The sequence below is a fragment of the Gobio gobio genome (assembly GCF_949357685.1).
Source record: "Gobio gobio genome assembly, chromosome: 7".
NCBI classification, from domain to species: domain Eukaryota; kingdom Metazoa; phylum Chordata; class Actinopteri; order Cypriniformes; family Gobionidae; genus Gobio; species Gobio gobio.
Genome location: NC_137103.1, coordinates 36934888 through 36962720, shown reverse-complemented (window position 1 = coordinate 36962720; position 27833 = coordinate 36934888). Strand labels below are relative to the sequence as shown.

Sequence of the window (27833 nt, the reverse complement as noted above, 5' to 3'; positions counted from 1 at the left end):
TTGCTACAGTTTTTAAAAAGAAAAGAAAATCGTTTCTGAATCTGAAATGTAAAAAGATATAGCATGTTTTCATATCGTTTTCTATGCGATCCTTAAATCAGTTAAAGAAAGACCTAAATCACTTCAGTCTCAAAGTCTTTATTCACCTCCTGAAAACAATGTTACAGTTTATACAGAAATGACAGGCGTCACTGCAGAGGGCCAGTCAGGGGTTAGTAAAAACCAGGACATTTGAAAAAGTAAAGAAAATGAGTAAAGAAAACTAAACAAATGTCACTTACTTTGATTATGATCATTTTCTAGTGTTTAAACAGACTCATTGTTTATGACAAAATAACACCAATGAAGAGACCGGTGATAAAATAAACTACACACACACACACACACACACACACACACAGCTGTCCACTCCCACACCGCTTGGTCTCCCATGTGTGCAAACACACACATACAACCTCACTAGCTCATTGTCACATGCATTCATACATACACCCAAAGTACAAACAAACACGAACACAATATTAGGATGTCAAACACAGATTTCGGGGGCTGATGTGTTGGAGAAAGAGAACTTGTAGCGAGGTGCTATGGGGAAATTAAAGGACTTTTACCGATACCCAGGACCCGGCTGGGTGTAGCCCTGGCCATATGGGGGGCGGTTTCGGGCATAGGGGTTGGCACCCCCTGGGGGAGGGGTGGCGCCAGGTGGCGGGGTGTATCCAGGACGGGGCTGATAACCCCCTGTGGCCTGGGAGGTTGGAGGCAGGCTGTAGTTAGCTGGCTGCTGAGAGGCCTGGGATGTGTAATTTTGAGCCGGAAATGCTCCAGGTGGGTACTGGGTGGGTGCTTGGGGAGCAGGAGGCTGTGGTTGGTTGGAAAACCCAGGGGCGGAGCCAGGAGCACCCGCTGCCTGAGAGGTAGTGGTGGGGTAATTCTGAAACTGCTGTTGAGGAGGCTGCGGCTGAGCCTGAGGAACACCAGACTGAGGAGTATAACCAGCTGAAAAAGACAGTAAAATTAATCAAAATAAACATTAAGGCTTGGTAATTATATATATATATATATGCTTTGGATTAAACAGATAAACAATATCTACAAGCCATGATTGATAGCATTTATTATTTACTTTTTATTACTTATACATGTTCTTATTCTTTAATTTAAATGACAGGTTATTAGCATATGTGTTTGTCTAATGAGACATATTTTGTCTAAATAAAGGTTGCTTGAAAGCACAAAAATCAGAAAGTGCAGTTAACACAACTTTATGAAACTATATACACTTAACATACAAAATGTCGTGCTGTGATGATTTTGATACTTGATGAATGCTACTTTTTTGTATTCACAGGCAAGGCTAGTTTTTTTAATTATTTGCCAACGAATTTTGTCCAAACTTTTCAGAGAAAATGAAGCATTAGACTAACATAACATAGTATATGAATAATTGTTTGCAAAAGACTGTATTAGATTTGATATGAACAGGGCTTAAAGCTCAGCTGTAATTTAGGGTGTGTTCACACTTGGCATGTTTGGGTTGATTAAAATGAACCCTGGTGCGATTGCTCTGTTAGTGAGGTTAATTTGAATAAGTGTGAACGCTGCCATCCAAACCCTGGTGCGCACCAAACAAGCAGACCGAGACCGCGGAAAAGATGGGTCTCGGTCCACTTCCAAATTAACTCTGGTGCGGTTCAAATGAAATATGAACGCAACACGAACCAAAAACAGAAAGACAAGACCCTAAAAAGGACTAAATGCGCAAGCATACCCGTTTTTTCTCGTCATAGTCATGATGTTGCCAAGCGGACCAGAACTAAATGGTTTTTTTTGGTCCTGACCAAACAAACCAAGCGAACCGAACTACAAGTGTGAACACCCTTAAGGCGGCATCATTAGTAAGTATTCAAAAGAATTACCAGGGTACTGCATCCCATACTGCTGCTGGGGTGCAGCTGGTGGAGGATATCCACCTGGAGCCTGATACTGCTGATACATCTGACCTGTTTAAATCACAGAAAACATGTTTATTGGTTTAAGACTACACAAGTTTATGTTTTTTTTTAAGGATTAAGATTCACAGTGTTAGGGGAGGGAATTCCCATAAAAATCAGCAAGCAGCTTGTGGATCCTTGTGAGGATATCCCACTGTTACTTGGTTTCATCATCAAACGTTTGAGAAATATCTGGGACACCAGAGGGCCATAAATATTAAGAACTGATTGCTCTCACTCGGTGTTGGAATATATTTTAATGTGGGATATCTGGCATGTTATTCTGGAATATGAACAAATAAAGCGCCAATACAGAGGAGCTTATTGGAAAAATACAAATAGGAAAGCCATATAAAAATCAAGCCATCAATGGTTAGTCCAAACGCTGGCAGTCTGACCATCTGTATGGGGCACAGCTCCTGATCCTGACCAACACATTAAATCCTTTATTTGGATTTCAAATTAATTTGTCTTAAAATTATCCAGATATTTTTTAAAGAAGAGAATCTTGCACATCAACAGACCTCACACATTACGATGGGTAGAGATAACAGCGGCTTTGCTGACTCAAAGCACAGACAGATTATCCAAAGTTCATTATGTTTGTGTGCAATACACCAAAAAAACTAATGAGAAAAGGCTGTGTGTCCCAGTGCGGCGGGTGATGGGAACAATAAAGCATCACAACTCCATGCAACCATGGCAACCATCCGCACAATATGCCAAATCTAGAATAGCTCTGCACAATTTCTCATGTGCACTATGTGGAAGAACATCTACGGAAGAGGAGGGGGTGGGATCAAACCCAATGGACGGGCGGAGAATAACACTATGCTCTTGACTTGAAGGCCATTTGATTTGTGGTTTATTTTTCTTCCGCTGGACAGCTTCCCAAGGGCCTCAGTTAGAAGACAACATCTGTAAGGTGCTTTTATGCTGCAAAACAAATACGTTTTGTGTGCGTTTTTGTATGAGTGTGAGAGAACGTGAAAGTACAGGTGTGTGACCTTGCTGCCAAAGCAGCATGACCTGCCAAATCAAGAATCGGCCTGCATTTCACAAGTGCACTGGACTAATGTGGAAGTTTATTGGAAAGAGAACGAGGGGAGATAATCCAATGGCCAAGAGGAGAAGAACATCATGCTCTGAATCCACTACAAAGACTTTGTGGCCATATGATTCCTTGTTCATTTTTCTTTTCTTTCGCTGGACTCTTTCCCATAAGCATCTGAAGAAAACATCTGCTATAGGGATGTGCGAAACTACATTCTCAAAATCGACTGGCCAGTCTTAAGAAAGCCCTGAACTATTAGACTGATTTCAGGTTGTATAATTAAACAGGGTCAATTATACCTGACCCTGATCATACAGGTTTCTTAGAGAGCTTTTGCATAAGACACTTTACTGTTAAAAAAAATTGCTGACAGAGCACTTTCTACAAGTGTACTTTGGTACAATTTGTAAAAGTGGTGCATTTACCATCCATAGTACTAGAGGGAGTTTGTTGGACCCCTGAGTAAGGTGGAGGAGCCTGGGGAGCCACAGCAGAAGGGGGCGCTGCAGAGGATGAAGAGGCAATACTGTCTGGAGTAGCAGAGCGCTCCTCTGCAGCAGCGGTGGCGGCTACAGCTGGAACTGGAACACAAGGAACTGATAAGGAAATTGTGATTCATTAAAAAAAATCTGGTGGTTCCAGATATACAATCTGAATGAACGAGCCAAACTAGAAGCCGTAAAAAAAGCAGATAAACACACCTGTGACAGCTCATCAACCGAAACCTGCATTAATGCAGCAAGTGGCTATAATAAACCATTGAAAAGTACAAACAATCAATATATATATATATATATATATATATCTCAATATATATATATATATATATATATATATATATCTATATATATATATATATATATATATATATATATCAATATATATATATATATATATATATATATATCTATATATATATATATATATATATATATATCAATATATATATATATATATATCTATATATATATATATATATATATATATATCAATATATATATATATATATATCAATATATATATATATATATATATATATAATATATATATATAATATATATATATAATATATATATATATATATATATATATATATATATATATATATATATATATATATATATATATATATATATATATATATATATATATATATATATATATATATATATATATATATATATATATATATATATATATATATATATATATATATATATATATATATATATATATATATATATATATATATATAAAGAAAAAACTAATTATACAATTACTTAGCCATCATGAACAATGAACACTAAGCATCTTTTTAAATACTATTTTAGATGTTTTAACACTAGGGGAAATTTTTTTTGATTACAACAAACAAATGAGAAAATTCACATTTAATAAGCCACAAAAAAGTACCTGGGGCAGGTTCCTCGGACAGGCCAAATGCAGAAATGACATTCTTGTTGACCTCTTCCTGGTTCTTCAGGGGGTCAAACGCAGACATGCTAGCAGCACTAACCGGCGGGGCATGCCTCATTGTTGAATCTACTGCCTCATTCACACATTCTATCACAAAAAGACAACAGAACAAGACAGCTTTAGTACTGTCTGTCTGCACCTCTCTAGGCACATTTATGAGGTTCAATTTAATGAAAAAGTTCACCAAAAATTAATTCTGTCTTCGTCCTCATTCTGTTCCAAACCCATATGATAAACATGTTTGAATTGCGACATCAATATACAACTTACACACTTCACCCTAAAATGCCTTTACATTAAGATGTCATATGGTTTAAGAAGAATTTTTATGAGACATTTGGACTATTTTTGAGTTGCTATTTGGAGTTTGTTCCACGGTAGTAATACATCTTATGGGTTGGGAAAGACATGAGGGTGTGTAAATGATGTTTTCATTGAACTAACCCTTTATGTTTTCCAACTTATACAATCTAAGTGAGCTTCTAGAGTGATTTTACGTGCTTTTAAATGAGAATCACTCTGGGGGAGTTCATGTGTATACCGGTTTCTGGGTTGGTGCTCTCTGGGACAGACTCTGAGGGGGGCTCCAGGCTGTCCAGCAGGCTGTTGACTTTATTCCTCAAATGGATCAGTTCTCTTCGCAGGTGCTTCACCTGAGATGACTCCAGTGGCCGAGGCTGCCCATTCACTGCAAAAACACAAGCGTTATTTTTGACAGCACTGTCTAACACTTTGTTCTATTCCCATAAAACTATTGTTCTAATCCATGTTAGTTTGCATTCTATTTCATCTACAACTTCTTTTCTATTTTTGTCATGTCGTTCTTTTATCCAAATTCCTGTCCTAACATATTAAACATCAAAAATGATTTGCTATGAAGATTTCGTCATTTCATGCAGATTTTCGCTTTAAGTGAGGACATAAAAATTACTTAACACTGGAAACTCGTCCATTTTTGTCTGGTTAGGATGTCAAAGTCAACAAGCGATCAACAAAATTAGATCATTTAGATAGCCAGACTATGTCTATATGATGAGGTAATACAGAGTTCTGGCATTGTGTGTGAGCTTGGAATGCTCTTTCCTGAGTCCATATGTGTGAGACCGGCTGCCGCTTGAAGCGTTCCAGACTCTTCAAAGATCACACAAGCTCTAGCAGGCGTCCAACCCAGCCTCTGGGCCCCAGTCACAAGTTTGGGATGCATACACACACGTGACGTTATACAACCATGAACCAGCACATTTGAACTCTTAAAATATTCTTCCCAAAAATCTCTTTAACTAGTTCAAACCATCCAACAAAGGGCAGGGCTACATTTGCTAATACAAGGTCAAGACATGACTTCATCTGGCTGGAGCACAGAGGCTTTGGACAGTGCACAGTGCAGACTTGACCACAAGTTATTCATTTTTATTAGAAAGAGACGCATATATTTTGAGTTGGTACTTAAATCGGTACTTTTAGATCACATTATCTACAATATGAGCATAAATACTGGATTTTTTTACAACACACACGCAGATCGCAACCTTTGATTTTGGCTAGACGTGTCAAATAAATCACTGTAAAATAGTGTATGAATCAAGCAGCCCAAATCTACAGCTTCGACAGCATTTACGATGACACATTTGAAGAATAGTCGGCACATGCTGAGAACTGGCACTGACACTGCAGTGCAGATGTACCTGTGTCAGCCAAACATCGCTAGAACAGAGAGAGCATGACGTTACTGGGCAAGTAACCGGGCCTAATTTTCCTCTCTTAAGAATATTTGTTTGTGCCACCGACCAGTTAAAAAGAAGGAGTTGCTTCTCAGCTCAGCTCAGGAAAATGAGAGCATATTTAGAGCCAATAAATTGACCCTGACCCTTTACATTGATGACATATTATAGTATAGTATAGAGAAGTTAGTTAGCTTCAGGGCTTCCACTCTTTTTAACAAATTAATTTACATAACTCTTCCAGTCGTTCATCATGTACTGGACGTGGATTTTCACATTTATTTTTAACTCTCAATTTCTACCTGATAATGGCGTTTTCAGATTTTAGAAATCCCATTTTTAAAATTAGGCTTCCTCATATATCAAAGTTTTCCAAGACCAAGGGAACCCTGGTTCTCCAAATTAAACACAGTTGTTGAGGGGGTGAATTAAATTACAAAATATCTTGATTTTATTTGAATGCTTGTTTTATCTTAACTGAAATCCTTTTAAGTGATCTTAAGGTTAAGGAGTAGTGCTTTATGTTAACCTTCCTCATTCAAAAAGAGGCCACTGGTCACAATTTATGTTCTTAAAAATTCTGTTTTAAGTACTGCATTAAATCTGTTAACATGTATGATACATTTAAAATCCAAATGTTGTGTTAAACCATATCAGTGGCCAAACGAGTATTTGGACACTCAAGTCACACTTTAAAGGGATTACCACCAGATTTCAAGGGTCCATTGCGTCCAAAATACCAATTTACCACCCCACTGATAACTTTACATGGTCAGACACACTGCCTCATTATCAGTTCAAATCTTGTTCTGTTGCACCCTCTGTTGGACACTAAAAGCTCCAGCTGTGTTATTGAAAGAGAGAAAAAAAACGACATCTCCTGGTTGGATGAGACATTACCAAATTCAGCATTTTTAAGATTAAAAGAGCTTAACTCCGCAATATTACACCAACCATGCCGATGTGGGATTATGTGCTTAACAGAGAATCCATTTTAGCCCAAAGATTAAAGGTTACAGCTCAGTATAACGCTCTTGTTTTCTGGGTCACAAAGACACAAAGTAGAATCGAGAAGCTTTAAGTTGATATGCTTCTTTTTATGCATGCAGAACACCATCCAAAAAGCATAAAAACAACTATGGGCTGCATATGAGCTGCGTGGTTCTTATAGTGCTGTGCACCTATTCTGTCAAAGCAAGGGACACCATGACCACTGGAGCGTTTTTTGGAACATGATCTTCCTGCAGGTAAGATAAACCTACACATGCTCACTGACCTTAACTCGGAGCATGATTAGCCCCGATGAGAACATTGTTGTTGTGCCTGTATCTGTGGCCTGTTGTTGTTATAAGAAAATAACTTGCCCCATAGTTTGTAAAATGAACAAATAACAGATTTACAGATATAAACTTACAATGGAAGCCTAGCAGGCAGGTGGACTGGAGGATTGAACAAAAATACAAGGTTCACATTTCAGCAAGCACAAAAAAGTATCATTTGAACAATAAAGTTGTTCTGCATAGTTGGTGGAGCTACTTTTTACTAGGGCTGGGTATTGACACAAATTTCACAATTCGATTCCGATTCACAAGCTTGCAATTAAATTCCGATTTGATTCTCAAGGAAAACAAATCTCTTAACTAATACTGTAAACTATTCTATCTGCCGATATGGGTTTTCTGAGGTAAATTGACGTTACATTGTTTACAAGCTGTTTTACTGACGCCTTTCCACGGTTTAAACACTGATTTAGTGATTCCATATGACATGATACAGATTTCGGTAAGTTGTACTGTATCTTTTAAGACACTTTCAGATGCTCATTCATGTTTATTTTGCGCTATAACTGGTAATAAGGTGGAAGAGAAGATCAGTTCACGTGCGTTCTGCGCTGCCGCTTCTCTTGAGCTGAGCCAGAGCGATCTTACTCCACAGCGCCAAAATGGTATTTATGTTTTTGAATTTTGTAGTAAAATGGACTTACTTTTAAATCTGAGACTTTGTCATATCAATAGTAACAAAGCACAAAGATTATTTCGATTTATGGATGGGAGGCGCGCTACAATGTTATATTCATTCATCTGAAAAACGGATGACTAATTGATTCTTGAGATTTAAGAATCGATATTGGTTCGTAAAAATTAGAATCAATTAAAATCGAGAAATCAATATTTTTTACCCAGCCCTACTTTTTACACCAATTAACATCAGGTTATACATTACATAATTGAGTGTTTTAATTCTGCTATATGTAAACAGTGCTTTACAAAAATTATCATCACATTCCTTTCATACTCCTTTATGATGCAGATACCAAGTGAAAGTAACCGAGTTTACTTTTTTAGCTGTTCAAGACATAAGTTAGCAATTCCATCACACCAGTTTCATACTGACACCCTAGGCTTTCACTGTAAGTGTATTACTGTAAACATTTGTCATTCATTCTAGAACAGTCCTTTATGTCAGGTTGAGCACAAACCCCTAAGCATTGCTGGTTTCTTACCAAAAAGAGTGAGCTTCAATATTCTACTGCACTGGATCGCAAATGACAAATCAGAACTGTCAAAGATGGTGATAAGGTCATCATCTGAAAGACAACAGACAAAAGAATGATAAAAAAAGATGCATGTGAAAACAGTACAGAGTTTGAGATCTAGAACAAAGTCTGTAGTACAAAACTACAGAGATATTTGATTAAGAACATCTATAGGCTTATTTATCTTATGGTATTATACAACATTACTGATAATCAAATGGATAAATATTAGTGCTATTAATAGATTTTTTTTAAAAAAAAGCATATTTTTCTGTATTTAATCGCACCTAACCTTAACGTTTTTTATATATTTTTTTATATTGTAAAACTTTCACACGAATCTCCAAAATAAATGTATTTTGGACAAAGACTGTATATTTTAACGGCATCTTTTTGCTAATCACTATGAATGAAGGTCAGTATCACTGATACAGACATCACTATTTTCTTTTTCTTTCAATTATACTGTTAATGGTCCATTAATGGTAATTATAGCCATTCAACATTACAGTATAATTGAAAGCTATCCATTTGAACATTTAAAAATATAAAAACTGTTAATTTAAGTGAACTTAAATCAATCTTTACATAAACCTATTGTAATAAATGTCACATTTAGCTGTGCCTTTATTATATCAGGGCTCAGTGCTAAGACTTTCTTCTACTGTTCCAGTCAGACCGGTTCAGATTTTTACCTGCCCAGCTAAAATGCACTAATCAGAGTAATTTACATTCATTTAACACTTTTTAACGAATTTAAAAAAAAAATGCATTTTGACATACTCTTTTGTGTTTTCTACTGTTCAAGCGTGTCAGAGAACTTAATGCAGCGCTGACGTGTTGTCTGAAGCAGCGCTTGTCATTAATGTTAATCAAACAACAGACAAAAGACAAAGAGAAAATCACTTACTGCTCTTCACTGAATAACTCAAGTAGCTTTAATAAGAATCAGTGTATATAATGTATACAGTGAAGTCTATGTAGGGTTTTATTTTTACCTTTTGTTTACTCAATTTCTTGAATACTACCGTTAAACACACCTAATGTGAACACTAAAGCACTGTTTTATTTCATTTGTATATTATATTGTAATGTACTTTTTTTTTAAAGATTATTTTTTTTCCCACCCCTACTTTGGCCTAAATTATGAATATATATTTTGTAACCTTGTAAGGCTACATTTTTTAAATAGGGAAATTAGTTTGACTGTACTGTATCACATGGATAATAGTAAAACCAACATGAAAAAAATAATAATATGATTTTCCTGAAAAAATTGTGATATGATATTTTTGCCATATCGCTCACCCATATATAGAGGGGAGGTTAATGTTTTTGATTAAAGATTACAGGGGCGTATGAATAAAAAAAATAAAAATAAGGATGTGCACTGATAAATCATTTATAAGTGTTGCAACAGTCTATTTAAAAAAAGAAAAAAAAGAATCTTCAATTTTGATTTCATGGAGACTTTAAGACTGACCTTCATCCTTATATTTGATGGCGACTTCATCGCTGCTCTGAAGCTGCCCACGAAAGACTCGCTGCATCATCAGCAGGAGCTCATCGTAGGTAATGTCTTCATTGTGGATGGGGATACGACGAATATCATCCCCCAGCTGAGCTTTAATGATCAGCTTTCCACTCAGGTCCAGCTGGCCATTCATACTGCTGGAAAAACAGTTTTTACACTAAATACTGTATTTTAAATGACATTCAAAAATGTGCTAAAAAGCATATCCAAATTAATACAATGGCAAATGAGACACAAAATTGCTGAAATTATATGAAAATCACTGCAGAATAAATTCAAATTGTCAAAATGAAATGTCCAATTATATCAAAATGGCCACTTATGCCAACCAATATGACGCTCTTACTATTAGCACTAGAAGCAGGCCATTTATCACTAATGCATCACATGCACATCTGATAGTACAACAAGCTGAAACCAAACACACTATCGGAGCTGCAGCAGAGAGAACTGCATTAAATGTACACATATACACACTTAAATAGCTAATAGCCCTGAGGAAAACCTCTGACATGATCTATGAAGTCACAAATATGTTCTTCTATCAGAAGCACAGAAATCCCCTCGCAGCACAACTGTTAACTATGAAATGTGATAGTTGTAACTTGTAACTCAATGCGTGTCTTCACCCACCACTAACTTTCCTGCTTTTGTTATGGATAAAAAAAATAAAAAAACCCTCAGGGAATCACTTGCATCTTACTCAAAACCATTACTCTTATGACTCATCTATGAGGATTTATCTGAACAAGTGCTACTGTACATTGCTGGGACATACTAGAACTTCATAAAAGTCTAAGGGTCATGAGATACAAGATGATTTGGCACATGTAGATGGCCCACAATCTTTCCTAGTACAGACTTTGGCCTCAGACAAAATGATAGGGAGACACATTTTGGGTTTTAGATCACAATACAAACGATGTGGTGTGTGTGTGTGTGTGTGTGGTCAATCAAGGGCAATCTCATCAGGAGAATCTTGACTCTCTTATTCTGATTAGTTTGCCTAGAAGGTTAAATGCCTCAGCAGCATGTAGACAGACCTGTATGTGACTCGTATGGAATTCAACGACAACAATGATTAAAACTGACAATTCAATGATCTGCTGGATCAAAAAAAACAACTGTCAATCATATGCAGATGAACTCCTGTCTTACAAGATGTTGCATTGCTATTTTAAGACGTTGTATGAACTTCTCACGAATATGAAGGGTTTCTCTGGTTAGACATGTTAAATAGGGCAGATGACAGTTTTCAGTTATAAGCCCATCAGCTAGCTAAGCTAACTGAAGATCGAGACGAGCAGATGATGTGGTTTTTGGGCCACACCACACATCAGGCCATTTCCAATCATCGCACCAGCATGACGTTTAAAAGTCTTGTAAAAGAATGATCCAGTTAAAACATGTCATCAGGCCTCACTCATTCACCTGATGATGCAGCAACTTCCTGCCAAATAAAGGTCTGAGCGTGACGATTCTCCCGGCGTAAAAAGGATAAAATACTGTAAACAAATCTCAAATACATTTTTAGAACAAGTATTCATGCGTTTCAAATACTACTATTTAACCACCCCATACTGTGGTTTAAAAAACACTGCCTTTTAAACAAAACGGCTGGTTTTTTTTTCTTAGCTTGCCCTAGTTTCACACAGGCTAAGCTATGCTAATGCTAGTTTGCGTGACAACCGGCTAACTGCTAATGGTTATTTTCCAGAAGTGCTCTAAAAACATGTAAAGTGGCCATATAAATGTATGTACATGTCTGTACGCTAATCGCCGCGTCTCTACCTGGTTGTTTGGACGTGTCAATCCCAGCAGCAGCCTGTGTGTCCTGAAGTTCAGCTGAACGACGTCTGACTGACTGATCGGAAACGCCTCACAGCGACCTGTACGTGGCAAAACCACAAGCGCGCATGCGCGCCGACCGGACAATGGTCACGCTGTCTTGCAAATTGAATTACTAGGCCTACTGATGAGGTAGTCTAAATGGCTATCATTTGGTTACAAAACCAAAATTATATTAATACATTTTATATTACATTTATCTGTTAATTTAAATAAATAAAACTGACTGGAGTTGAACGGATTTCTATTATCTAAAGCTGGCAGAAATAGATGCCTTGAGTCACTGAGTTGACTTGACTTTTATGATGTGATATGACTATATATAGCCTACTATGTTTGGCCTTGTTACATAACATCAAGCTTAGAAAGAAATAGCCAGTATTAAATACATTACAATGAAATATTTAAAGAAATATTTTAATTAAAAAGTATTAAAATTGATGTGAATTGCTCTGTATTCTTGGACATGGACTAGACATCCTGAAGAAACAATTCATAATTAAACAGAATTCTATGTTTTAAATAACATTTAGGTTTTAAATAAACATTTACATTGCAAAATAAATATCATGTTAATAAATGTAAAATGCAGACAACATTAAAGTTGTGTTGGCTTACACACACATACATACATATATATAACATTAAAAATAATTGCATGCATTGTAAAGTAACAACTAAGACAGAAAAGAGTGTGGATAAATTCAAGTATACAATAGTGTTTTTATTTCTTCTTCTTCTCTTGTGTTGAGTCAAACCAGGCATCTAGAAGCTTCTTGCTGTAGTAGATTTGCCATGCGTGCACCTGAACAGCAATCACCATGAGTAGATACATCACAGAGACAGCCGAGAAGCCAAAGATAAACCGGTAGGCCTTCCCGTGTCGGTACAGCTGCTGGGCCAGTGGAAACATTTCCATTGCCCCAAAAATCAAGGGTGCCACAGAGAACAAACCAGCACTGATCATGGAGATCACCAGGTAGCTGATGTTGTTCTTCGGCAAGGCCAGGGCTCCAATGAACGTGGGCAGGAGACTCAAAAGGTAGGGATACTCCCACTGATAGGGCATGGCCACCAAGTCATGTGACACCAGATTGAGGTGACTAACAGCAACCTGAGCCGCCACCAGTATCCATATGAAGAAATGCACTACGGTGAGCTTCTTTATCTCTGATTTCGATGAAGCACTAAAAGACATTTTCAAAATTCAAAGATATTTATAATATTCTGATATATACAATTTTATATTGGTAATGTTATATTGCTGTGAAAGTTTGATAGTTACCTCATCTGATAGTGAGATGCCACTTTCTCTCTGTGTTTAAAATCACTCCCATCAGTCCCTGCAGCTCTTGGGCCAGCACGTGATGCCATTGCCAATTTCAAGATAACTGTAACACCATGTAAATATGTTATTCACAGGCCAATACATGACATATAATTTTAGCAATTTGAGATTATTATACAGACAGAGCCGCTTTGAATTGAAATAGAAATATTCCAAAATGCTATAATCAAGTATTCATAATGCAATATATCAAGACGCATAATAGATAACTGAAAAGGACAATATTGCATTAACATTTAGGGGCTGTATAGAAATGGCATAGTCCTGTAATATCTCAACATCTGAGCAATCTAACGGACAATTTACATTAAAGCACCCCCAACACTTAAATAAAACAACTACATGAACCCAATAGCATATAGGCTAAGCTAATATGAATTCCACGTGATAACATAGGCTAAGCATGCAAGATGAGTCTATTTGGTACAGAAATAACATAAAGGCATCAAATAACAGATCTATTTAAGAATGTACAGGCACATCTTGCCGGCCGGCTTCAGGATGAAGGATAAATCGACCATTACAACTGACAAGACGGATCACTGTAAAAAGAAAGTGGTCATTTCATGTGATGCGCCTTAATAAAATAACTTACCGTGATTGATAAAATGCGGCCGAAAGCAGCAGTGACAGGATTAGATGAGGAAGTGTTACCACAAAGGATTTTTATCAATGAAGGCAATAATATTTTGCTCATGCGCACAAACAGGGAAGAAAAACATCTCTCCGCCCCTCCGTGCGATGTGATTTGACAGCGCGGCAGCGCTTTCTCAGCATCACCGAGTACTGAGCAGAATGCTGTTGCTTGGCTCATGAATATTAATAAGCTTCTTTGACGTCCATTAGTATTTCCAAAAAAGAAAGGAAGTAACAGCTGGCATGCTCCTATGCTGGAAGTACTATGCTCCATATTTTTTTACGGTCTATGTGCTGGAGACTGGGCTAATGAATATTAATTAGGTCATGTGACTAGTCATGTCCAGGGGAGGTTTTCACGGAACGTGAGCATGAAAGAATGTTCATAAGCCAAGCTTTCGTCATTACCAGAATCGTTTTATTTATTTACTAACTTATTTTGCACAAACAGAATAATTTACCCATTGATGACACTCGTGACTAAGATCAAGTTAGCTAAGTTGTTTTTTATAGAATAGTATTGCGTTAATAACTGCTAATTTTTGTTGTAAACTATAGGCCTATTATTAACATGTTTTTTTAAAGGCTACTCTTAACAATAAATGAGCAGTAATACATTTAGGTTCAAAGGTTAATTGCAACACATCACATTAGAGCAATAATCTTTATAGTAGGCTATGTATTTTCATGACAAAAATGTATGTTCAATTTGATACTTTACTGTAAATATAAGATATTTTAGTTTAAAGTATTTTTTATGTTCTATAAGGCATGGTTAGCAAATTCCCCACATGGTCATAATATGGTGACGGTTTATTATGGTGATACATATCCGGTACAGTAAATAAATTAATTAACATACATTTATGGATGTAAATCATCTTTATTACAAAATTCAAAGAAAAAGTCACCAAAAAAAAAAAGGAAGAGGGGGTGGGGTTGGGGGTAATTGGATTAGACTATTTTAGCACCGTTGTTCGAAGTAACCAACATATAAAACAAAGATTATAACACAATCTGTAGTTAAAAAAGAGGTCAATTTCAAGTGAAAATTCAATCGAGAGTTGGGTGGAAACAAGGCAAGTGATATAAAATATGATTTGTGATAGTTATATTTCAATTATTGTGAGAAAAACTGTTGTTTTTATGACAGTTCACTATGGGAACAGAAGTGGTTTTCAGACAAGTTAGTATTAATAGTTTAAAAATCTTTTTTGGGGGAGGGGGATAAAATAAAATCTAGTACACATGCTCTCTCTTGCACACACACACACACACACACTACACACACACACACACACACATTCATACAAACAAATTTGTAATTTGGTTGCAGTTCACACAGCGCATATGTTACAATATTAGAAGTGTGCAAAAACTTTAACATTTTTTTAAATCATTGATAAAGAAAGACACATATGATGTGATATTTTCGAAAATTTGAATGGCTTTTCTCATCTCATTTAAAGCGAATACATTACTTATCATGCAAATGCAACAATGACATTAAAAATTGTGTTCTAGACATTTTAAAGCATGTATACTCATGTTGGATACCATCAATTAAACAAATACATAAATACATTACAAAAACAATCTTTTTAAAAAGCTGTTTAAATGTGGGGTTGAATTGAAGTTTCTTATTACAATCTGTGAGAGTCTTTGTGCAGGTTGTATCTTCATAGACACAGTTCTCTGTAATTTAATATCGCATATACTGATACAGTCTGTAGATTGATATTGTTGGGTTGAGCTTAAAAGGGCTGTCTCTGAGTCTTCTTTGTTCCCTGTGAGAATGTACTTAAAAGTACCAACATTTTTTAAGTCAAACAATTTAATGTCAGTTCTTTCTTCCCTCTCTCTCCTTCAAATTCTCTCACTTATTCTTGCAATCTACATTGGGTACAGTAAAAAGCCGGAGAAGGAGGAATGGACATACTGTCCTGCATAAAATCCAGCAGCCTGCTCAGATGGTAACTGTAAATAAACTGTGTCTCCTGGTTGCAATGGAATCACAGCACTCCCAGATGCTTGATCCAGGAATCCCTTCTTGTACTCATCATATGTATACATAATTGGCTCCCCATTCCTGTAGAGCCCAACCCATACATTGGCAGCCTTGCAGTGCACATGATAGGCAAAGTAGTAGATGCCTGGGAGGTCACAGGTGAACACACCGGTCTGAGGGTTGTAATTTTGACGGCCATTATACAGTAGTTTGTCAAGCACTATTGGTGTGCCAACTGGAGGGAATGGTGTGGTCAGCTGAGCAGTGAAAGCAGGCATCTCCAGACCATTGGCCCCCATCATATCACCCCCACCAGCATATTTCCCTTTCTTGTACCCACTAGTTTTCATACCATCAAGGGCAGGGCCCATCTCAGGAAGAACACCCATCATGTCAGGGGAAGGAGGGGGGCCTGGGGGTCCAGGAGGTCCTGGTGGACCTGGATTTCCTGGCTGACCTGGGTTTCCATTTGAGCCAGGTGGACCTGCAGGACCAACAGGACCAGGGATTCCGGGGCTGCCTTCACCACGTGGACCAGCTTGACCAGGTGGACCAACTTCTCCTTTTAGCCCGGGAGGTCCAGAAGGCCCAATTGGTCCTCCTGGCCCTGCAAGTCCTGGAATACCTTTAGGACCCTGTGGTCCTTCTGGGCCGGGCTGACCAAGTTCTCCTTTAAGACCGGGCAGGCCAGATGGACCTGGGGAACCAGGTAGACCATTGCTTCCTGTTTCTCCTTTGGGACCTATGGGTCCTGGTTGTCCTCTTGTCCCAGGTTCTCCATTTTCACCTTGGAGGCCTGGTTGGCCAGGAAATCCTGGAGGACCTGGTTGCCCCATAGGCCCCTGCTCTCCCTTGGCTCCTTCTGAACCTCCCTCTCCTTTAAGTCCTGGGGAACCAATTCCACCTGGTGCCCCCATTGGTCCTGGAGGGCCTGGAGGCCCTGTTTGACCAAGCGGACCAGTCATGCCTGGTTGACCACCATAACCTTTGTCTCCTTTTGGTCCTTGAGCACCAGGAAGCCCTCCCATTCCTTTATCACCCTTTGGGCCAGGGTATCCAGGTTTGCCAAATCCAGGTAATCCAGGTTTCCCAGGTAACCCTGGTGGTCCTTGTAATCCTTTGTGGCCAGGTGCACCTGGCTGGCCTGGTAATCCACCTTCTCCTGGACTTCCAATACCAGGGGTCCCTTGTGGTCCTTGTAGGCCTTGTCCACCAGGTGGACCCTCTGGACCTGGCTCCCCAGGCTGTCCAGGTTTTCCTGGCTCACCAGGTGGACCTGGTACACCAAGAAGCCCAGGTTTACCCACACCTGGTAATCCTGCCTTGCCTGGGAGCCCAGGTGGCCCAGCTGGCCCTTTGGGCCCTAGTGGGCCTGGTTGTCCAATTCCTCTGTCTCCTTTAGGCCCAGGTAACCCTGGGAGACCAGGATAACCTTTATGTCCTGGAACTCCTTTACCCCCTGGCTGTCCTGGTAATCCTTGTCCACCAGGCTTTCCTATTCCTGGCAAGCCTGGGGGTCCAGGAGGGCCAGCTGGCCCAGTCATACCTGGTTGTCCCTCTTCACCTCTTGGTCCCTGTTCACCTTGCTGTCCAGGCTGCCCAATATCTCCTGGCTTTCCCGGCATACCTGGCATTCCTGGCTTACCAACTCCAGGGAATCCTGGAGGACCAGGAGGTCCTGGCTTTCCAGGAGGGCCTTGCATACCATTACCTTGAGGCCCAGGAGGTCCTTGGGGCCCAGGTGGACCAGAGGGGCCTTGAGGTCCAATCTCTCCCTGAGCACCCTGCTCACCTCTGGGAATGGTCTCACCTTTTTAAGCGAAAAGCAGGAACAGGATTAGGTAACAGTGACCATAAGAATGTACATCAGCACAAGTAACAAATTACAAACAAATAAAGTAAACTCATAAAAAAAAGTTAACCAGTGAATAAAGGGACTTCATAATTAATGTAAAATGTATATTATATACTCTATCAACTAACTATAATCCCTACAAACCCTGTTGTCTAATTTGAAATAAGAACAAACAAACAAAATATACCATGTTTACCATATACAATGTGACCATAAGTGTTCATACCTTTGGTATCTTTGCCTTTGTTTAGGTGCATTGGTAGGTCTTTTCGGTAATGTGGATATGGCATGTGTGGCATATCCTTTCCCATGCCCATGTGAGGCATCTGTGGTAAGGGTTGGTGCTGTTGAGGATGTGGCTTGTGTCCATAATATGCTCCCCCAAAAGCTGATGGCAGTAGAGCCAATTGCACGAAAACTACCAGGAAAGCAGCCATGGCCATGGCCTATGAAAAAAAACAAAGAATCTAAGAATTAATCAGTCATAATCAATGGTCAGTAAGATAATCAATGAATTATCCAATGAAGAAATAAATCAATACACGTGAATCATCCAATTGACTGTTAATTAAACATAAATCATTTAAATGTATCTCTATCCATCAACAATGAATAAAAATATAATTAACAAATTAAAATGAAATAACCATTAACAAGTCAGTAAAAGGACCTAATGATATAAATGTAGCCCTGCGTATATTGCAACAGTGTCAACTAATTATATAATCTCTGCAGCACACACTGTTGTCTGAGCACAATAATAGGCTTTTTCCTACAAAGGAAGATTTTGAAATATTCTTTATAATCATTTTCATATTCTTTCAACTAAAAAACAAAAGATCTATCCGTTTAGTTTAAAATGTCTGAGAACATAAAAGGCTTCTTTCAAAAAAGGTTTAAAATCTTACCAACCCAAAACTTTTGAACGGTATATATGAATTAATAATAGGTTATGTTAATATGTTGACATCACCCTCCATAATTATACAATCTCATCATACCTTCTTCTAAATTGATTTGAGATTAGAGAACATGACTTTCGCAGGCATCTAAATTTAGCCTGCTCTTAACTATGACCTTAAAGCTGACTTTTTAACTGCAACAGCAAAGGACAGGAAGCAAAACCTTTATTGGAATTTCTCACTTCTAAGAATCTCTGGGGAAGTTCTCAGTAACTAGAAAGACATTTCCAGCATTTCACCTTTCACACTGCAGGAATCCCAGACAGTAAACAGTGGATGTTCATGTATTTCGCTTTACATTTTCACTTTTTAATTTACATTTTTTGCGTGTCTATGGTTAAAAGACCAAATACGTTTTCATAACACTTTACTTTGGTGCTTTAATTTTTATGGAAAAACAACTTAGATGTGAATGAGACAAAGATTGCATTAAGATGATCGGAGAGACAGAGTTGACCTTTGGCTTTTTCTCAGGATGCTGAGAATCACACAGATATGCCATAAACCCTCTAGTTTTTCTGCTCTTTGAAAGAGATATAGTTTTTGGCCAAAGACCTAAAGACCATTAGAATGTGCTGTAGCATCATGTAATGCTGAAAATAATGTCCACTAACAAAGTTGCTAAAAAAACATTAACATTTATATGTGCAATTGAATAACTAATTAAGGGTAATGTATGATATCAGAAGATGTTACAGTGTTTATCAAATTGTTTGGCATAAAAATGTATTGTTGGCTACAACATGGTTTAAAGCATATTAATCAAATCATATATTCTAAAATGTGTGTTTGCACATGTGACATTATGTGAAATTATGAATGTGTATTTCTAGGTCAGGTCTGCAGGGATGCCATTTTGGATGAGGAATGTTAATTCCAGTGATCATGCATGCCAATTGCATAAGAATTATCTGAAAGACTAATGTAACTAACATACTTTTTCATGTCCAGGTGAAAGAGAGAAAGAGTGAAGAAGAGAAGAAAAATTACGAATATAAGCTCAGCTGATGAAAAAATTGTGCAAAGTCCTCAGCTGCAGACAGTGAAAGACTGATGTAGACCTTTTCACCCTATCAGCTGGCCTTCTTTCTATGGACTATATTTGTTACAAAGGTCAGATACGGAGTCCCATTCACTCACTAAAAATAGAGCAATCAAAACAGTAACAAAGTGCAATGTTGCAAGGAGGAAAGACACTCATTAACATAAGCACCAACATTAGCAATGTGATTAGGCATCACTGCAATGACTATAACAATATACAACATATTGTCATAATTATATTGGAAAAGATGTTCTGTTTACACTATGGCCCAAATTCTGCCAATAGTTTAAAAGAGACAGTTTTTTGTGATAGTATAAACATAGATTGCTAAAGGTAAATGAACATGATAATGTCAAACCACTTTGACACATATTAATAAATGCACATCATTATCATTTAAAAGTCTTGCCCTTGTAAATTTTAAAGGGAAACCTACCTGTCACTCACATTACATCACAGCATGGCAACCATTTAATCAATTCCCAAATAACACAATCACGTGCTGCCCTACATTTCTCACAGAAGCTGTTTCACACTGATTTACATCACAATAGAAAAGAAAAGACTTTCGCAACTTCCACTGTTTTCAACATTGATAATAATAAGAAATGTCTCTTGAGCACCAAATCAGCATATTAGAGTAATTTCTGAAAGGTCATGTGACACTGACGACTGGAGCAATGATGCTATAAAAAAAAAACAGCTTTGCCATCAGAAATAAACTGCAATTTAAAATATTTTCAAAATAGAAAACAGTTATTTTAAATTGTAATATTTGACAATATTTTGTTTTTACTAATAGGAGACTTAGTATAAAAACATTCAAAAATCGTAATGTAAACATTGCCTTTCATAATTACGCAGTCGTTTCATACCTTCTTCAAACCTTTGATCTCAGGCAGCTAAAATTAACCTATACAATTAAACGTGACCTCTGACCCTTGTAAAAATGAAAGTCCTCCATGCTATTTGTGAAATGTTCTTCAAGAATTTCATTGCTTTAGTAACTGAAAGTATGAACACCTCAGCAAATAAGTCTAGTTAAATACTCTCATTCGGCCTCTCACTGAGACACAGATGGCCAGCGGTGTTTACAGAAATCCCTTCCATGCTCTTGTCCGCCTAGTCCCTCATTCTTCCCTTCTGTCTTTTATTTCATTCAGTCTCTCACACCCTTTCCCCCCATCTTTACAGAGCAGTGCGTTCACAAAGAAACACATAAATCATCAATGACAACACTTTTATTCTGGCTTTCTATGGGGGGAAAGGAGGGGGGGTGATTCTTACAGCAAACCAAGGAAGGACTTTAAGAGGCTGTGATCCAGTCAGACAATATATTCCAGACTATGATTTGAACCAGTTTGTTAATGTCTTTATTTTTTCTTAAATAGAAATGTTCATGCATGTAATATTGATTTAAGTTTAATTATTTTAAAATGTGAGAGAAATGAGACTGGAATAAGTACTGTAGCTAAACTGTACATTTGAGTGAATTAATTTTCAATTTCCATGTTGAATTACATTCAGGAACAACTGAATTCTGGGAAACCAGACAGAGTGGCTGTACTAACATGCATGCGTCGTAGCAGACCAATCAGAGGGGTGCTCGAAGAATTCATAAGCCAGCAACCTACAAAATGTGGCCTTGTGATGTAACACTCAATGTATCCTTTTATCTATTGTACGATGTTGCAGACAAACTATATTGTGCACTGGGATTCACAGCTCCCAGCCCAGCTGTGGAAAAAAAAGAGAAAAAAAACCCAGGCCTTTTTGAGGTACAACAAGGTCCTCATTCTCTCTGAGCATCTGTTGGGTTACTTAGAAGCATTTTAACAGCTGAGCGTTAATAAGAGTGAGAAACACGGCAAGGGTCTGCTAGCCTCAAAGTGCATGTGTGGGGAGAGAGGAAGTGAAGAATGTCTTTAGGAAAGAATCTATCTATCAATCAATCTATCAATCAATCAATCTATCTATCTATCTATCTATCTATCTATCTATCTATCTATCTATCTATCTATCTATCTATCTATCTATCTATCTATCTATCTATCTATCTATCTATCTATCTATCTATCTATCTATCTATCTATCTATCTATCTATCTATCTATCTATCTATCTATCTATCTATCTATCTATCTATCTATCTATCTATCTATCTATCTATCTATCTATCTATCTATCTATCTATCTATCTATCTATCTATCTATCTATCTATCTATCTATCTATCTATCTATCTATCTATCTATCTATCTATCTATCTATCTATCTATCTATCTATGAAGTAGCCTATATTTAGTTTTATCTATTTACGTACAATAAAGATACTCCCCTGACCCTGATATATTCAAATATTCTATATAATTATGTAATAATTTATCACCAAAGCAAAACTTGTCAATATAAATCAACGGAGCAAATCGCTCAGTTCCATATAGGCCACAGACAATGATCGTTATAATGATTTGATACATTAATTATTTGATTTTTCATCCAAATAATTAATGTATGGCTCTGTCTTTCAGTTTCAAATGTTATGAGATGATGAGATCCTTCATTAATCTGGATTGTATCGATATCTTGGATACATTGGAGGGTACATTGGTCTTTCTGCCAAAATGAAAGAAAGAAAGAAAGAAAGAAAGAAAGAAAGAAAGAAAGAAAGAAAGAAAGAAAGAAAGAAAGAAAGAAAGAAAGAAAGAAAGAACAAGTAACAAGTAGCAAGTGTTCAAAGTATAGGCCTAATGTTAACACTGAAATTTGAGGGTACATTGGGGTCTTTTTGCCAAAAAGAAAGAAAGAAAGAAAGAAAGAAAGAAAGAAAGAAAGAAAGAAAGAAAGAAAGAAAGAAAGAAAGAAAGAAAGAAAGAAAGAAAGAACAAGTAACAAGTGTTCAATAATGCATTTTTTTGTATTGGATAATATTTTTTAAGTAGACCTATGTTAAATCCGAAGCAAGGACTTTGCAATTAGTTTGTATAAGGAGGCACATTTAATTTCAGCCACATTTTGGAATAAAATTACGTTTCATTATTTGAATATACATTCTGATCTGTCAGTTTACTAATAAGAAGAGACTTTATGCTGGCAGACTCCTCTAACATTCATGTCTACACTGACAGAAAGAGTGCTAACACAAAAAAATACACCAAGTATGAATTGCCAATTATCATCTGAATAATCTTCTGTTATTGCAACTCAAAAGTCTCACTAATAGAAATGTCTAGAAGTGGCATAAATCACTCACAACACTTGTGTGTGCTGAAACTGTTAGATTGACAATCACACATTTTATTTCTGCAATGAATGTTGAAACAATGACACAAGTCACATCCCATTGTGCCACTAATGGATGTCTGCTTTGTATTCCTCTCCCAGCTGAGAGTTCAACTAACAGTCCACTATCAGGTACACGCTATCACAATCACACATGCATGCAAAGAGAGCATATGGCTGCCACCAGGAGGGGGAGCTATCACTTTAACCTAGAACCTGCACACCAAACTTGTTAAAGCAACATGTTTCTGCTCAGTAATAAAATGGAAAATAAAATAAAATATGAATATCACTGTACAGTACACATTTATGAGTGAGTTATACACTTTATAAACCACCCATAAATTATTAATCAAGCTAAAAGTGAGTTTACTTTATATGCATCACATTTCTGCTTTAAAATTCATCAGCTTAATTTGTCATACAGATAAGAGATAAGTGCCCAAAGATAAACAGTGTTTTACATCCTACTATGAAATGCAAATTCACATCGATGCCTGTTACAATCAAGGGCAGCTTCTAATAAAGTTTCATTTTGGTTTTTAACACACACTCCCTCAAACACTGATACAAAATTAGGCTTAAAATGGGGGAAACTATCAATCTGTGTTATCTATACTCATTAAACAAACATTTCCTTTTTCATTTGATCATACTTTTTTTACTTTCAAATTTCCACATACGTTTTCACAGGGTACACCAATAAGAATCAAGACAAGCAGTTACAGACTCATGAAATTATGAATATGTTTAAGTGTATTTTCTTACCTTTCCTTTGAATGGCCGTAGAAGGAGATAATCTCAAGGATTCTCAGGCTCACACACACACAGGGTCACAGAAAGACCCTGAAACACACACCTTGACCAACTGACCAATGCAAACTGGGCTTAAACAAGAAACAGTCTGCAGACGACCACCTTTTATTCACAGCAGGGTGGAGTCAGAGAGCAGGGGAGGGAGAAAAGTGTCCGATGGAGAGAAAGATTGCTACAGTATGGATGAACATGTGACAGTATAAAGGTGTACTGTTTTCAAGATAGACATTGAGATTTGTTTGATTTTCCAAAATCGCTGTCTAGTGATGGCAGCTACACCCTTACTGTAGTCCAAGGTGTCTATAGCCTTTCCTGTTCACTGATTAGTCATCACATTCTCAAGGGCTGCACTGTTAGAGTTATAATTCGAAATCCCTCCTAAGTTAGGATGAGTTCAATATTGAGTTTGCTGTAGTAGTAATCCATATTTAAGTTATAATTAAACTGATCGAATATTTAAATATACAAACATAATATAATGTAATTAATATAATATAATATAATATAATATAATATAATATAATATAATATAATATAATATAATATAATATAATATAATATAATATAATATAATATAATATAATATAATATAATATAATATAATATAATATAATAAATATAATATAATATAATATACTATAATATAATTAATATAATATAATATAATATAATATAATATAATATAATATAATATAATATAATATAATATAATATAATATAATATAATATAATATAATATAATTGGTAATATTTTTGAAAGAAGTCACCGAGGCTGCATTTATGAAAAGTACAGTAAAAGCAGCAATATTGTGAAATATTATTACAATTGATTCATTTGATGGAAAATACAGAATTTTCAGCAGCCCTGACTTCCGTTTTCAGTGTCACATGATTCTTCAGAAATCATTCTAATATGCTGATTTCGTGCTCAAAACATTTGTTATTATCAATGTTGAAACAGTTGTGCTGCTTTTGTGGAAACTGTGATACTTTTTTTCATTTCTTTTTAACAATTTACAGTTACTGTATGTGTTGTTATCGACACTTTTCTTCAATGTAATATGTCCTTGTTGAATAAAAGTTGTTTTATTATTATTTACTGAAACAAAAAATATAGACACATTATTTTATTCTTAACAACATGTAAATGGCTCAACAGCATTATATGTATTGTAATGTGCTGTAATAGAAAAAAATAAGGAAAATGGTTTCATATTATTGTGGTTCATTATTAAAAATTAATATTGGACTAAAGCCATATGCAAGCTCAAATGAACAGAGCTCATTAGTGTAGATATGAGATCTGAAATTTTGGGACCTAACACCTCAAGCATATTAGTTGGAGAAGAGGAGTATAGGTTCGCCATGGGGACAGGTACAATCAGTGTACTTAGCCTTTGGTAATCATTGTGGGAAACAGGCTGATATTGCCCTCAGCCCTGTGTTAATGAACAGTCAATTACGGTGCTATGAGGATTGAAGTGGGGGTGGAGTGTGTCCACTGTGACGCCACCATGTGAACCTAAATGGTTTTCTAAGCCTTCGCCTTTTGTACCAAAATCGACAGTAATTACTCACTCAGTATTTCATTCATGCCTGCATTTCCATTCATCCAGTGCCTAGAATGTGTTCGACCAACACATCATTAACCTTTGCAGTGACAGCTGTATGAAGCAAATCCACAGGGAAATGTGTTATGAAATGCAGAATTTGTGCACGTGCAGTAGATCAGAAACATTCATACAGATCATTTAGAACCCTTAAATGGTGTGTTCTGTTCAAGTGGATCATTTTGAAATTCATTACAAATCTTGTGTAAGCCTAGCTAAATGATTTTAGGCTTAGATTAAGTCTGGAGTAGGCCTTAGTTAAACTAGGACATGTATAGGTTTTATAAACATGTCTACTGGTGTGCATCTTGAGACAAAACAATGACACTGACATATTTTAAGATATTAAGCATCAAGCAAGTTGCTTTCAGTTAAGACAAACATGCACTTTACTCTGTAACTAAAGGCTTAAGCCTTGTCTCGGAAATCAAGAAATTAAAGTTTTAATCACAATCACTATACAATAGCAACCTAAGGATATAGGACTCTCCTCAATACTGTGCACATTCACACACTTTTTCACAAAGGCACAAAACTCAATTAGCTGTGAGCATGTTTGCTAATCACACACACTGTCCTGGCATCTGTTTCACGGTTTGCCCACAGGAAAGAAAAAAAAGTTTGAGAAATAGAAGCAAGGGAATGATTATTGACATGAACAAGATTACGAGTCTCTCAAATTTGAAGCCTTTAAATGTTCTTGTTAGCTATCCCTTATTGCCATCACTGTAGCCTGTGGCCTTTCAATGCATCATAATTAAATTAAGTACATAGTTTTCTGGCCAGAGTACAGGTAATTTGTCACATCTTTCATTAGATGCCAGTACTATACCCACTGTGTGCTATGTTTACTGTATTCTGCATCATATACTGCATCTCTGCAGCAGGGTTAATATTGTCAACTAAAACCATTGAAAATAATTTTGTTAACTGGAATGAAGCTGAAATAAAATATTGTGTTTAAAACGTAAATTAGAAATGTTGAAACTAACTGAAATAAGTTTAGGTTGAAGCACTACAATTATTAAGTAAATAAAAAAAATAAAACTGAACTAAAACTGAAATGAGTTTAAATTAAACCTAAATAGTAATATTAAAGCTATACTAATGCTTTGCAATGACAAATAATTACATATTTTTATGAATAGATTAGGAAAAGAATTCCCTTTTATGCTAACAGCATCCAATACGCATATTGTTCAAACATTAATACGTCTTTAACTAATTCATGTGAAATAATCTGTGACTTTCTTAAAAAGTGTAGCTTGTCAATGCAGCTTGTTAGCGTCATACATATCTGTAAATATTTGTACTGTTTACGATTAGCAATGTTAAAGGTGTTTTAGCCAGGTTGCTAGGTGACAGGGTCTTCGTAGATTGAATAGTCAACAATGGCAGTAAAATTGCTACATTCCCACAGCTGCTGTTGTTCTGTATTAAGGCCTCGGAATGCAGAAGGCATGCAATCATTACCACGGAAACCTGGACGCCAACCCACAGAGGGCAAATCAAAAGTAGCTCAAATCATCCTTGTAAAATGTACCCGACACCACACACATCATCAAAATCGCTCCGGCACAGGTGGTTCAGGCCCTTACTGGACAAAGAATGTAATGAACTACTAATCATGCATCGGCACATTTTCAGTGTGTACATGGAAGTGTGTGTGTGTTTGGATGAGTGTGTGTGAGGTCTGAACCCCCCTTGGTTCTAAGATGCTGACCTGGCGGGAATCTGTTCTTAGTGTGGAGACCTGCAGCTGATTGGCTGCTACTTCTGGGACTTGTAAAGCCATCGCCATAGAGACCTAAACCTGTCGCTGGTAAGATTTAGGGCTCCCAGTGCTTGTTTTAAAAGTTTCAGTCTGACAGCAAGCAGCAAAAGTTTGTTTCTCTGAAATCTTACACTACTGTATGTCCTCAAGACTACAGTAAGGAAAAAGGTACTATTGTTTGTGGGTACAGCTACAAAAACAATACATTTTATGCCTTTGAGAATCCACTTTAAATGCTGTTTAATATACACAAACACATCTTATCAAAATGATTTAACTTCACCCTAACCCTGATTATTGTTTATTACAAAGTGCATGTCCTAAAAATGGAATCAA

The 27833-nt window shown here is 36.7% G+C and overlaps 3 protein-coding genes across 7 annotated transcripts; all 3 read right to left on the bottom strand.

Moving 5' to 3' along the window:
* Window positions 1-119: 119 nt before the first annotated feature.
* Window positions 120-12221, bottom strand: tfg (trafficking from ER to golgi regulator). Of its 5 annotated transcripts, none has more exons than XM_079822468.1 (8): window positions 12107-12221; window positions 10265-10452; window positions 8749-8832; window positions 5066-5212; window positions 4462-4611; window positions 3474-3644; window positions 1920-2003; window positions 120-999 (listed from the first exon to the last, which is right to left on the bottom strand). In XM_079822468.1, the coding sequence occupies exons 2-8, from the start codon at window positions 10446-10448 to the stop codon at window positions 608-610; spliced, it is 1212 nt and encodes a 403-aa protein (XP_079678594.1). In that variant the 5' UTR covers window positions 10449-10452; window positions 12107-12221; the 3' UTR covers window positions 120-607. The 5 variants fall into 5 exon arrangements, with proteins under 5 accessions (XP_079678594.1, XP_079678595.1, XP_079678596.1 ...); XM_079822469.1 differs by having other exon boundaries at window positions 10265-10449; window positions 12107-12208; XM_079822470.1 differs by having other exon boundaries at window positions 10265-10449; window positions 11747-12177.
* Window positions 12222-12445: 224 nt separating this feature from the next.
* On the bottom strand, window positions 12446-14254 carry jagn1a (jagunal homolog 1a). The gene is made up of 3 exons (XM_079821539.1): window positions 14107-14254; window positions 13449-13554; window positions 12446-13350 (listed from the first exon to the last, which is right to left on the bottom strand). Exons 2-3 carry the CDS (start codon window positions 13535-13537, stop codon window positions 12888-12890), a joined length of 552 nt encoding a protein of 183 aa, XP_079677665.1. The 5' UTR covers window positions 13538-13554; window positions 14107-14254; the 3' UTR covers window positions 12446-12887.
* A 759-nt stretch (window positions 14255-15013) lies between these two features.
* On the bottom strand, window positions 15014-24191 carry col8a1a (collagen, type VIII, alpha 1a). Its single transcript, XM_079820853.1, has 3 exons — window positions 24066-24191; window positions 18237-18456; window positions 15014-17965 (listed from the first exon to the last, which is right to left on the bottom strand). Exons 2-3 carry the CDS (start codon window positions 18451-18453, stop codon window positions 16041-16043), a joined length of 2142 nt encoding a protein of 713 aa, XP_079676979.1. The 5' UTR covers window positions 18454-18456; window positions 24066-24191; the 3' UTR covers window positions 15014-16040.
* Between the last annotated feature and the right edge of the window lie 3642 nt (window positions 24192-27833).